The sequence below is a fragment of the Cebus imitator genome, unplaced genomic scaffold (assembly GCF_001604975.1).
Source record: "Cebus imitator isolate Cc_AM_T3 unplaced genomic scaffold, Cebus_imitator-1.0 Scaffold323, whole genome shotgun sequence".
In the NCBI taxonomy this organism is placed as follows: Eukaryota; Metazoa; Chordata; class Mammalia; order Primates; family Cebidae; genus Cebus; species Cebus imitator.
The window spans coordinates 567,334-579,115 of NW_016107638.1; the positions used below are offsets into that span (position 1 = coordinate 567,334).

The following is an 11,782-nucleotide window of genomic DNA, read 5'->3' on the forward strand; positions in this document are numbered from 1 at the left end:
GGGATGGGTGCAGCCTCTTTCCTGGGGAGCACTGGGATGGGTGCAGCCTCTTCCCTGGGGAGCACTGGGATGGGTGCGGCCTCTTTCCTGGGGAGCACTGAGATGGGTGCGGACTCTTTCCTGGGGAGCATTGAGATGGGTGCGGCCTCTTTCCTGGGAAGCACTGGGATGGGTGCGGCCACTTTCCTGGAGAGCACTGGGATGGGTGCGGCCACTTTCCTGGGGAGCACTGAGATGGGTGCGGCCTCTTTCCTGGAGCCACAGGGTAGTCCCCACAGTAGCATCTGCCCCACGGGATTTGCCTCTAGCTGGCCTGTGGTGTTGGCGTGGGAAGTGGTGGGTGTCCACCAGAAACAAGACAGGCTGTGGCTGGGCCATTGTTGAGCCCGTGTGATGGCAACAGGGGTCTCACCATTAGCATTCCTTCTACTTTTGTATATGTTTATGGTTTTCCAAACAAACAAAAATGAGGCGGCTTTGAACCTAGAACCCAGAGTTACTGGCAGAGCAGGGAGGTATAAGCTGCCCTGAGAGCCATGTGTCCCTCCAGTGGGGGTGAAGCACTTCCATCACCCCTGGCTCAGGGCTTAGGGCCACAGGCGCAATCTCTAGCCCAGTCTCAGCCCTGCTCCCCTCCCCCTGCCCCATGTGTATTTGGGTGAATGCACAGTCAGTCAGTGACTTAATGCCATGATGACCCCAGAGCTGAGAAGACAAGGCAGATGGCCACATGGAAGCAGTGAGACCCCGTGTCCAGCTAGTGGGATTAAGTGAGCACTTGGAGACAGGGAGGCAGCAGGCTGTGGGCCTGAGAGGCGGGGCTGGGCATGCACATGGGAGTAGAGCCTCTTTCTAAGCGAGTGGGTGCCAGCAAGGGGGGCCTGCAGGCCTGGCTGCAGGGCTGCTGGGGCTTGGCAGCACTCCTCCCCCATCCATCTTCTCCCAGGTAGAGTGTGCTTGTTAGAGCTCGGAGTGTGGAGTGGAGTCATGGCCTCAGGCTGCTCCTGCTCTGTGGTCCACTGCCGAGTGACCCCTGCATGTTTCAGCTCCTCACTGGCAACATGGGGACCATCAAATTAATGAGAACACGCGTGTATTTCAAATTGCCCCCCACTCATGAACTGGAGGTAAAGGACTGCTCTTACTATCTTTAAGAGGGTCAACATACTACAGTTGTTAAGACAGGGAGTTTCGTAGAGTCAGACAGACCTGGCTTCAGCTACTGCTTTGGCACCTCTCAGCTCTGAGACCATAACCGCTGAGCATGTGTCTACTCTCTGAAATAGAGATGCCAGTACCTGCCTCATGGTGGGGTGAAGCGGGCGGGACCAGGAGGATTGACAGATAAGGCACCTGGCTTGCCTCCTGTAGTCCCCAGTCACCGGCACTCAGTAGCCTTTAGCCTTCTCTTTTGTGTTGAGTGGTGTGAAATCTTGGAGAAGAGTGTTAAGCTATGTGGGTCTGTCTCATGTTAGTTTCTGCTGCTTGTCAGTTGATTGCCATTTTGCCTTTGCTGATTTGCTTAGAATTAAGAGTGTACGGGCTGTGTGGGGTGGCTCACGCCTGTAATCCCAGCAATTTGGGAGGCTGAGGCAGGCAGATTGCCTGAGCTCAGGAGTTCAGAACCAGCCTGGGCAACATGGTGAAACCCCATCTCTACTAAAAATACAAACAATTAGCTGGATGTCGTGGCAGGTGCCTGCAATCCTAGCTATTCAGGAGGCTGAGGCATGAGAATTACTTGAACTCGGGAGGCGGAGGTTCCAGTGAGCCAAGATCCTGCCACTGCACACTCCACACTCCAGCCTGGGTGACAGAGCGAGACTTTGTCACTCCCCAAAAAAGAGTATGGACTAGAAATAATTTTATTAATAAAAGCCTTTATTGATTTATGTATTAATGTTACCCATGAAAGTAGTGTCTCCTTATAGAACACTGGTAAAGATCTCATCCTTAGAGTCTTCCGATGGAGACGGGACAATCCTATCTCTATTTAATGGACAGGAGGCAGAGACTGAGACAAGCTAATGGGCTGCTGGGGAGGAGGCAGGAGCCCAGGCCTTCAGCTCCTGTTCAGTGGTTTTGCTTCTGGATGATGCTGGGGGTTATTTTTTTGTTTTTGGTTTTGTTCGTTTGTTTGTTTTTGTTTTTAGAGACAGGGTCACTGCAGCCTCAATCTCCCAGTTTCAGGCATCCTCTCACCTCAGCCTCTCCAGTAACTGGGACCACAGGCATGTGTCACCATGCCTGGTTAGTTTTTTGTAGAGACGGGGTTTCACCGTGTTGCCCAGGGTGGTCTTGAACTTCCGGACTTAAGCAATCTGCCTGCTTCAGCCTCCTAATGTGCTGGGATTACAGGTGTGAGCCACAGTGTCCAGCCAGTGTTTTGACTGTTTATGGAAAATATGCAACGCAAGCAGTTTCACTTCTTGAGGGTAAAACTAGCTTGTGTTATATTGACTGACATAGTGAAAATGAAATGATTCTAAAGTAGCTTAGTTCTGAGAAATCCAACCCTTGTTTCTCCCCAGGTCCTCCAACCTTCCTGGCTGCCTCAGCCAGCACCTGTTGTGTTGAAAATGTTGCGGGAGTTCATTTGGGGTAGAGAGTGGCAGCTGCTGGTTTGTTACAATTTGGTGCCCTAGTGAGTTGAGATCCTGTGGGTATTGAACTGTTTTTGTTTTTCAGTTCGCTATTTGTGCCCACATACAAATTTTAAAAATTGGAATTTTCCATTTTTCATTGTAGTGTAGGAAGAATGATGATGGAGACACAGTTGTGGTTGAAAAGGACCATTTCATGGAGGATTTCTTCCATCAGGTAAGAACGTTTAATGGAACCCAGTCATTGCCTGCCTCCCTCCCTCCCTCCCTCCCTCCTTTTCTTTTTCTCTTTCTTTTTCCTTTTTTCTTTTTCTTGTTTGTGGAGACAGAGGCTCGCTCTGTCGCCCAGGCTGGAGTGCAGTGGCACAATCTTGGCTCACTGCAACCTCTGCTTCCCAGGTTCAAGTGATTCTCTTGCCTCAGCCTCCCAAGTAGCTGGGACCATAGGCTGGCGCCACCATGCCCGGCTAATTCTTTTTTTGTATTTTTAGTAGAGACGGGTTTCACTGTGTTGCCTAGGCTGGCTTCAAACTTCTGAGCTTGAGCAATCTGCCTGCCTCAGTCTCCCAAAGTGGTGGGATCACAGGCATGAGTCCCCGCCCCGACGACTTTCTTCTTTAAACGTTTATATCAATATGATTGTGCATTTGTCATATTTCAAATAATACTTCAGCTAATATTTTTAAAAGTTATAGTTGGAGTTACATAAGTTCTCTGGAATTTTTACTATGATCACAATGTTAGTTAATAATGAGAAAATTACAAATCATCATTCCTGATGCAGCCTGGGAGGGAACTGGGTGCGGATGGTAGAACTGTGCACGTGGCCTCGGTGTGGGCCGGGGCGGTGCCTGCAGGGCCCTCTAGGGGTGGCGCCCACTTCTCCCCACTGTTGGTGGCTGCTGCAGGAGCACCTCATCCTTGCAGGCTGCCTTAGGGAGGTCCTGCCACACCCCTTAAGAGAGTTTTACAGAGGCCTCCCTGCAAGACCAGCAGTGTCTCAGAACGAGGCCTCCTTAGTTCTTCAGGAAGTGGTGGTTCTGGCAGTAGAGGTGGTGCCTGGCTGTGGGCGCAGGGGTCAGGTGTGTGGCTCCCGCCAGCACTGCCACCCTCCACCGGTGGGAGTGAGGTCTGAGGGTGCGCATAGAGCAGAGGGCTGAGGGTCTGAAACCGGTGACTGATGAACTGTACGTGAGCTCGGGCTGAAGACTCAGAAGGGAAGTTGCAGGTGACCCAGTGGCTGGTATTTTAAGACGTGGAAGCCTTCCAGCACGGGGCACGGTGGCCTGCCAGTGCCAGGCTCCTGTCTGAGGTGTGAGCCTCCCCTCCTGCCCATCTCCCAGTACAGCCCTTGCACTTAGGCCCTGCTGAAATTCTCAAACCTAAGGACTATTTGATCTCATGTGGCAGCACTGAGTCACAGAACAAATGCACTAACTTTGTTAAATATGAAGAAACAAAAACACACGTCCGTTGGATTTTTTAATGACGAAACCTTCATGGCAGGACTCGCTTTGATTATGCTGAATCTCATGGGATAATTTTACTTGACAGTCTCAACTGGTCTGTCAATTCCTGGATTTGAAAATTTTTAATAGGTTTATAAAAATATATGAAAAGTTACTAGGTTTTCATCTTCAGCCAGAATTTCTTTAATAGCTCACGTAAGCCTAGTCACAGGTTTTCAGGTATTTATTAGTTGCTGCTGTTACTGAATGGAAAAAGCCATGAGATTAAATTGTTAGCTACAGGGAACTTCCTTTAAGCTATAAAGGAGTTAAGATACTGGGATTTCCTGATTTCATTTCTTTTTAAATTGTCTTTAGCCTTCCTGCCCCTTTTGTCAAATTATTTTTCTGATTTTATTTCTTTTACTTGGTTGCTTAACTCTTCCATGAAAGTTCTTTGTGAAAATGTATTTATTTAATTAATTGATTAATTTATTTTTGAGACAGAGTCTCACTCTGTTGCCAGGCCAGAGTGCAGTAACACGATCTCAGCTCACTGCAATCTCTGCCTCCCGGGTTCAAGTGATTCTCCTGCCTCAGCCTCCCCAGTAGCTGGGACTACAGGTGCCCGCCACCACACCTAGCCAATTTTTGTACTTTTAATAGAGACAGGGTTTCACCATGTTGGCCAGGATTGTCTCGAGCTCTTGACCTGGTGATCTGCTCGCCTTGGCCTCCCAAAGTGCTGGAATTACAGGCTTGAGCCACCGCACCCGGCCAAAAAAGGTGTTTATTTTAAAGAATCTCCTGCCATTAAATATTGCGTTTAATAGAAAAGTTACATAGTCCAGCGTGGGCGTGGTGGCTCATACCTTAATCCCAGCACTTTGGGAGGCCAAGGCAGGTGGATCAACTCAGGTGAGGAGTTCCAGATCAGCCTGGCCAACATGGTGAAACCCTGTCTCTACTAACAATACAAAAACTAGGCAGGGATGATGGCGGGTCCCTGTAATCCCAGTTGCTTTGGAGGCTGTGGCGGGAGACTTCCAGAACCCAGGAGGCGGAGGTTGCAGTGAGCTGACATCATGCCATTGCACTCCAGACTAGGCCACAGTGAGAGACTCCATCTCAAAAAAAAAAAAAAAAAAGGAAAAAGAAAAGTGACATTGTGCAATTCACTGACTGTCATTAAGCTGTGGTCTTTCTGTGCCAGTCGTCTTTGCTGCTGGCATCTCAGGGCATGTGGGAAACAGGTTAGCCGTGCTGTAGGAAGGCTTGCCCAGTGCTTGTCCTCACTGGGTTCTAACTTCAGCTCGAGCTTTCATTTGTTAAATAGTCGATTTATTTTGCACGTAATTTCTGTGATGACTTCTTAGACTAATGCAAAAGCAAATAATGCTTGTTAATGTAAATTCAGCTTTAGAAAATGGCATTCTGATCTTTAATATCACATAGAAGTTTGCAAGAGAAATGGGTGTCGTACATGACAAGTGTTGATTAGACACTAAAATTGTGCTCTTGAAGGGTGGCCAGGGAAGTTCCTCTCTGTGAAGATGATTTATAACAGAGAGAAAATTTATAATGGAGCAAAAGAGACCCCCTGCTATTTTAGTCCCGGACTAAAAATGGTAGCTGGCCGTGTTCTCTCGGTGCCTCTCTGGGTGCTGGGCGTGTAGCCCTGCAGCTTCCTGCTCCTCTGGAGCCACACGGGGCTTGGGGTTAGCAGTGGTATAGATTGTAGAACTTTCCAAGAGTTATTTTTTTTTTTTAAACTTTCTGGCATATGTGTATTATTTTAGAAACAGTACTTTTTCTTCTTTCTTCTTTTTCTTTTTTTTTTTTTGAGAAAGAGTCTCACTTTGTCGCCCAGGTAGGAGTGCAGTGGCGTGATCTCGACTCACTGCAGCCTCCTCTTCCCTGATTCAAGCAGTTCTCCTGCCTCAGCCTCCTGAGTAGCTGGCACTACAGGTGCCTGGCTAACTTTTGTATTTTTAGTAGAGATGGCATTTGCCCATGTTGCCCATGCTGGTCTTGAACTTTTGACCTCAAGTGATCTGCCCATCTCAGCCTCCCAAAGTGCTGGGATTACAGGTGTGAGCCAGTGCTCCCAGCCTTTGTGATTCTTTAATACTTAGGCTTTTCAAATCTGGTCTGGGGCTTGGCCTAGGGTCCCTGGTGTCCCTAAGACCTTTTCAAGAGGTTTCTGTGGTCAAAGCTCTTTTCAAAGTAATACTAAGATGATGATTTGCATTTTCATTCTTTTGTGACTGCGTGATGATGGAGTTTCTCAGAGCCAGCACACCAAACCTCAAAGTATGAGGATCAGGGTGCCTTCTATTAGGCCACACATTAGATTTACAAAAAATGCAAATCACTGCCCTTGTTTCCACTGAGTGTTTGGAGAGTGATTTTTCACGGAAATGTGTTCTTTACGTTGGCATGTGTGTCACCTTCCTGCTGTGTAACATCACCACAGTCATCGTGCTTCAACAACACATTCATCGCCGCCTCCTAGTTCCAGGTGCTGGAGAGGCCTGAGTGCGGGCAGGGAGGACCCTGTGAGCCTCCTGGAGCCGCTGCCCTCTCTCCAGCTTCCATGGGTGGGCTGTGTTCTTGGGCCACGGTGCTTTTCTCCGTCTTCAAAGCCATCACTCCGGCTGCTGTTTTCAGTATCAAGTCTCCTTTTTCCGACATTGGTCCTCTTGCCTCGTCTTAGAAGGACTCCTGTGGTTCCACTGGGCCACCCAGATAATCCAGGGTAGTCTCCCATCTCAAGACTCTACTTGGTCACATCTGCAAGGTTCCCTTTGCCATGCAAGGTGACATATTCACAGGCTCCAGGATTAGGATGTGGATTGTGCCACAGCATGTCATGGTTAATAATTGCTGCCTTTTTTAAAGAGCAGGGTCTTGCTCTGTTGCCCAGGCTGGAGCATAGTGGTGCAATCACAGTTCTGTCCAGTCTCAACTACGTGGGCCCAGGAGATCTTCCTGTCTCAGCCTCCTGAGTGGCTGGGACTGCAACTGCAGCCATGCACCATCATGCCTGGCTAGTTTTCTTTTTCTTTTTTTTTTTAGTTTTTGTAGAGTTGGGTTCTCTCTATGTTGCCCAGGCTGGTCTTGAATTCTTGGCCTCAAGTGATCCTTCTGCCTTGGCCCCCAAAGTGCTGGAATTACAGGCATGAGCCCTGTACCTGGCCTGTAATTACTGTTTTAAAATGAGGAAGGAGGGAGGCACTTGGGACATCAGTCCATTTATGCCTAGTGCTCCATTACTGGGATGCCAAGCTTGTGCAACTGCATTACATCCTGCTGCTCACGGCCATCTCCGACATCTGATTTTTCACACAAAAAATTGCAGCCTCTGGCATGAGTGGGTTAACGAGGACCCGCCTGGAGAACCCAGGATAATTTCCCATCTCAAGAGCCTTAGTTTAGTCACAACTGCGAAATATCTTCTGCCATAGAAGGTAACGCACAGATCCCAGAGATTAGGACCTGAACATCTTTGGGGTCATTATTCAGCCTACCACAGAGGTTTTTGAAGATAATGTGATAACTCCCTCCAGATAAATCTTGCTAATGAGTACGTTACATTTAGAAACAAATATTAAGTAGTTTAAACATTTAGAGGTCAAAGATGACAAATATGAACGCTTGGCTGTCTGAGCTGTAGATGGCCCCTCCCATAAGAGTGTTATTATTATTTTCTTTATTTTTTTGAGACAGAGTCTTGCTCTGTTGCCCAGGATGGAGTACAGTGGTGTGATCTCAGTTCATTGCAACCTCCACCTCCTGAGTTCAAACGATTCTTGAACCTCAGCCTCCTGAATAGCTGGGATCACAGGTGTGAGCCACCTCACTCAGCAAATTTTTGTATTTTTAGTAGAAAAGAGGGTTCTCTATGTTGGCCAGGCTGGTCCTGAACTCCTGGTCTCAAGTGATCCACCTCCCTTGGCCTCCCACAGTGCTGGGATTATAGGCGTGAGCCACTGTGCCCACGTGTTTGATGGGCTTACTTCCTGGGTATACTGAGAATGGGTATTAGTAGTAGTGTGCTTCTGATTGGTCCCATCTGTGTCATGCTTGGGACTTGACTAGACATTTTTACAACCTGATAGGTTTTGCTGGTGAATTTTGATTGGTGCTGCTTTAAGTATGAAGGTAGAAATAGTCATAGGGTGTATCTTTATTTTTTAAATTTAATGATACCAGTGTAAGAATGGGAGAGGCTTTTATTTCTTGTGTGGTATTTATTTGTATATTTCTCTCCTTTATTCTTCCCCTTTTAAGGAATGAAAAGTGGTCACAGATTTCAGTTTGCCATGCTGTCCTGACTCTCTCTCTCTCCTAGGTTGAGGAGATTAGAAACAGTATCGATAAAATAACTCAGTATGTTGAAGAAGTAAAGAAAAACCACAGCATCATTCTTTCTGCACCAAACCCAGAAGGAAGTAAGTTGTTGGCTTTTAAAAAAAAGTTTGTCTCTTTGTGTGTGTCTCTCTCTCTTGCTGTCTGCAGCACAGGCTTCAACTCTGGGTTCAGGGGAGTTTATAGAAAATGCTGATACCCTAGAGAGGCAAGCCAGGGCATCCGTTTGGCATTTTTTCAAGCTGCCCATATGATTGTAGTGGTCAGCCAGGGGGAGGACCACTGATGCATCGTGTCGTAAAGAAGAGATGAAAGTGGTTGTGCAGAACCCAGGGGCTATTTCAGACACTAGACCACAGCTCAGCAAAACAGAATCGTCCTGAGGGCAGCGATTCAGGGATTGATTTGGAAAACAGTACTCGCAAGAGCAGGGTGAAAGATGAGGACTCACTGCGGGGCTCAGGGAGGAGCTTTTGTGCGGACCCTGCCACGCTCAGTGTCTGTGGAGGATGGCACAGAAGAAACGTTTTCTTCCTTTACCTGGCTTGCCAAGTTCTCCCTGCCTCACATTTGCTTCTTTTTGAATCTAAGGCAAATGGCAGAATGAAAGGGGCTCAATGGAAGCAGCTGGAGAACCTGGATTTTTGTCCCAATTTGCTTCCCACGGTATTTGAATCTCCTCATGGGGAGAAAAGACAAGATTTTAAATTAACTCAGGGGCGTGGGAGCTCTAGAGAAGTGTTTCTTTGCTCTGGAATGATAAATATTGAAAGCTTTGCAGGGGGCATGGATCTGAGCAAGCCAGAGATTGCAAACTGGAGTCCACACATCATGGTGGAGGGAGTTGCTGTGTTGACAACACTGAGTGTTTTAATCCATGGGAACAGCCCCTGCCACCAGGATGGAGGTCGCCTTCCATGCCTGCCAGTGCAGTGCTGTTGGTTCTGAGGAGGGGTCTTGCATACCTTTTGTTGTATTTATTCCCAGGTAGCCACTGGAAGTCGTATCTACTGTAAACGTCATTGTCCCTTTGTTTGTTGTCGGTATGGGAATACGGTGGTTTTTGTACATAGGTCTTGTATCTTTTGCCTGTAGAGCCACAGCCCTACAGGGTCGTGGGGTGTCCCTCTTTGCTGTGCTGAGGTGCAGGATCCGAGAAATAAAGAGACAGGACACAGAGGGACAAAGAAAGCATGGCTGGGCTCTGGGGCCACGCCACCTATGAGCAGAGACAGGCGAGGCCCCGAACATCCAGAAGCATCTATATTTATTGGATATAGGTTAGGGGGCAGGGTAGTGAGTGAGGTCACCTTAAGGACAGTGATAGGGTCAAGACAATCACGTGAGCAGTAAACAATGGGTCTACCCTCATTAGGTCACCGAGGTAAGGAGGTGGGCCGTGCGCGGTGAAGAGGGTGCAGCCTGTGGTATCTCTTGTCTAGGGGCAGGCTACCTCTAAGGGATTTTATAGGAGGATGCTTTGCGCAGCGACAGAGCTGACCAGGTCCACCGCCACCTGCTGGCGGCTTCCAGTGATTTCTACGGGAGGACGCTCTGAGCAGCACAGTAGCTAGAGGCTGACAAGTTACAGTCACCGAGGCGCGGTTATACCGGAGGGGTGTTAAGCCCTCGGACGCTCGCGGGATTGCCGGTCTGAGGGCAGCCTTCCACAAGAACTGGAGCAAGGTCCTACAACTCCTTTTTCAGGAGGACAGGCTCTTGCTCCAAGCCTGCCACACAGCGGCTTTCTTCACCATCCTGAACGCTGCCGCCTGGGCCGTAATTCTTGTCCTAGTATAACTGTTTTTCCCTTAAATCATGCTCTGCACCGTGTCTGCTCCAGGCATTCCTCCGACTATGAACTAAGATATAATTATATGTATATATAGGGAAATAACTGAGTAGTAAGATATTCTTCAGGCACTAATTCTACAAACTAATATATGATGATATATAATATATAATCCAAATAAAGGATTATATAAAGGAAATGACTGAGTAGTAACACTGTAAACTAAGATATTCTTCAGGCACTAATTCTATAATATATGATTATATATAAAGGATTATATAAAGGAAATGACTGAGTAGTAACGCTGTAAACTAAGACATTCTTCAGGCACTAATTCTATAAACTAATATATGATTATATATAAAGGATTGTATAAAGGAAATAGCTAAGTAGTAACACTGTAAACTAAGACATTCCTCAGGCACTAATTGTGCCAGGAATCCGCTTAGCTCTCCTTCCTCGGTGCCCAGATGGGGGGGTTTCCCACACTTGCCTAATCAGTTATTAATTCCAGTATTCTCTGTAGATTGTGTTGGATTGTCTCTGTACCCACTCGTGTCATTGTGAATAGTGACCGTTTTTTCTTGCAGCTTTTATGCTTTTTAAGTGACTGAGTTTGCTGACCTCCAGTACAGCATGGACTAGAAGTGGTGATGGGGCACATGTATTCTCGGTCTTGGAGGAAAGCTACCAGCAGATACATTTTTGTTGGAGTTTTACTTAGTGCAGCCATGCATTGAAAAACTAAGAAAGTAGTATTAAATTGAGAAAGAACACATTTTAAACGTTTGCATGTCTTGTGAAATAGTGTTCGGACCCTCTGTCTGTTCCCTCTCAGTGACTTACAAGTGCTTTCCCGAAATGTTTCCTGAGCCGCAGTCCGTGAGCCCGACGGTGCATCCAGGGCACGCGGCCCGATACTTCCGCGGGCCTCTTCCTCCGTCACCCGGCCCCACTTGGGAAGTTACAGTACCCTTAGAATAATAAAGGCTCTGAGAAGGCCTGCTAGAAGGAAGCCTGTTTAGCTTCATTGAGTGTTTCACAGATTTATTTGCCTGTAGGACCTTTTATGTAACGTCTGTTAACATCATACTTAATGCTTAGGGAAATTCTATTTGAATAAGTATCAGCATTTTTTGAATAATTTACCTCAAGAACATTTTTGCTGCCAAGTCATAGCAGATAGAACGAATTTTTGAATAAATTGAGAACTGCTACTATTTCCGGATGGGCCCTCTCCGGCTCTAAAGAAAACCGTTGCATTTTGTCTTTTGTTTGTGACCGTGTGAACCAGAATGTAGGCAGCAGCCCAGCCTCTTCCTTGGTCAGTCTTTAGAAAGCAGAATGCAGTGACTCCTCTCCCAGATGATGCAGAGGGACAGGCTCCCGGCCTTCCCGCCTGGTTCCCAGAGAAGGTGGGGAGGGTGGGAGGGAGGAAGGGGGACTACAGTGCTCCCCCACCCCCATGTCTCCCCTACCTCAGGCGGGCACCCTGTACAGGTCCCGCTGAGCGGGGTGATCCGCTGGCTGCTGCCCCCTCCCCCCCACCTCTGCCCCCCTTCCACCCC

At 47.7% G+C, this 11,782-nt stretch overlaps 1 protein-coding gene across 7 annotated transcripts in view; it reads left to right on the top strand.

The window, feature by feature from the left end:
• Window positions 1–11,782, top strand: part of STX2 (syntaxin 2) — a 54,373-nt gene that overhangs the window by 10,460 nt on the left and 32,131 nt on the right. For all 7 annotated transcript variants that reach the window (XM_017504517.2, XM_017504518.2, XM_017504516.2 and 4 more), the window contains 2 exons: window positions 2,749–2,820; window positions 8,406–8,505. In XM_017504517.2, coding sequence (XP_017360006.1) covers window positions 2,749–2,820; window positions 8,406–8,505 — 172 coding nt within the window. The remainder of the gene's footprint in view (window positions 1–2,748; window positions 2,821–8,405; window positions 8,506–11,782) is intronic.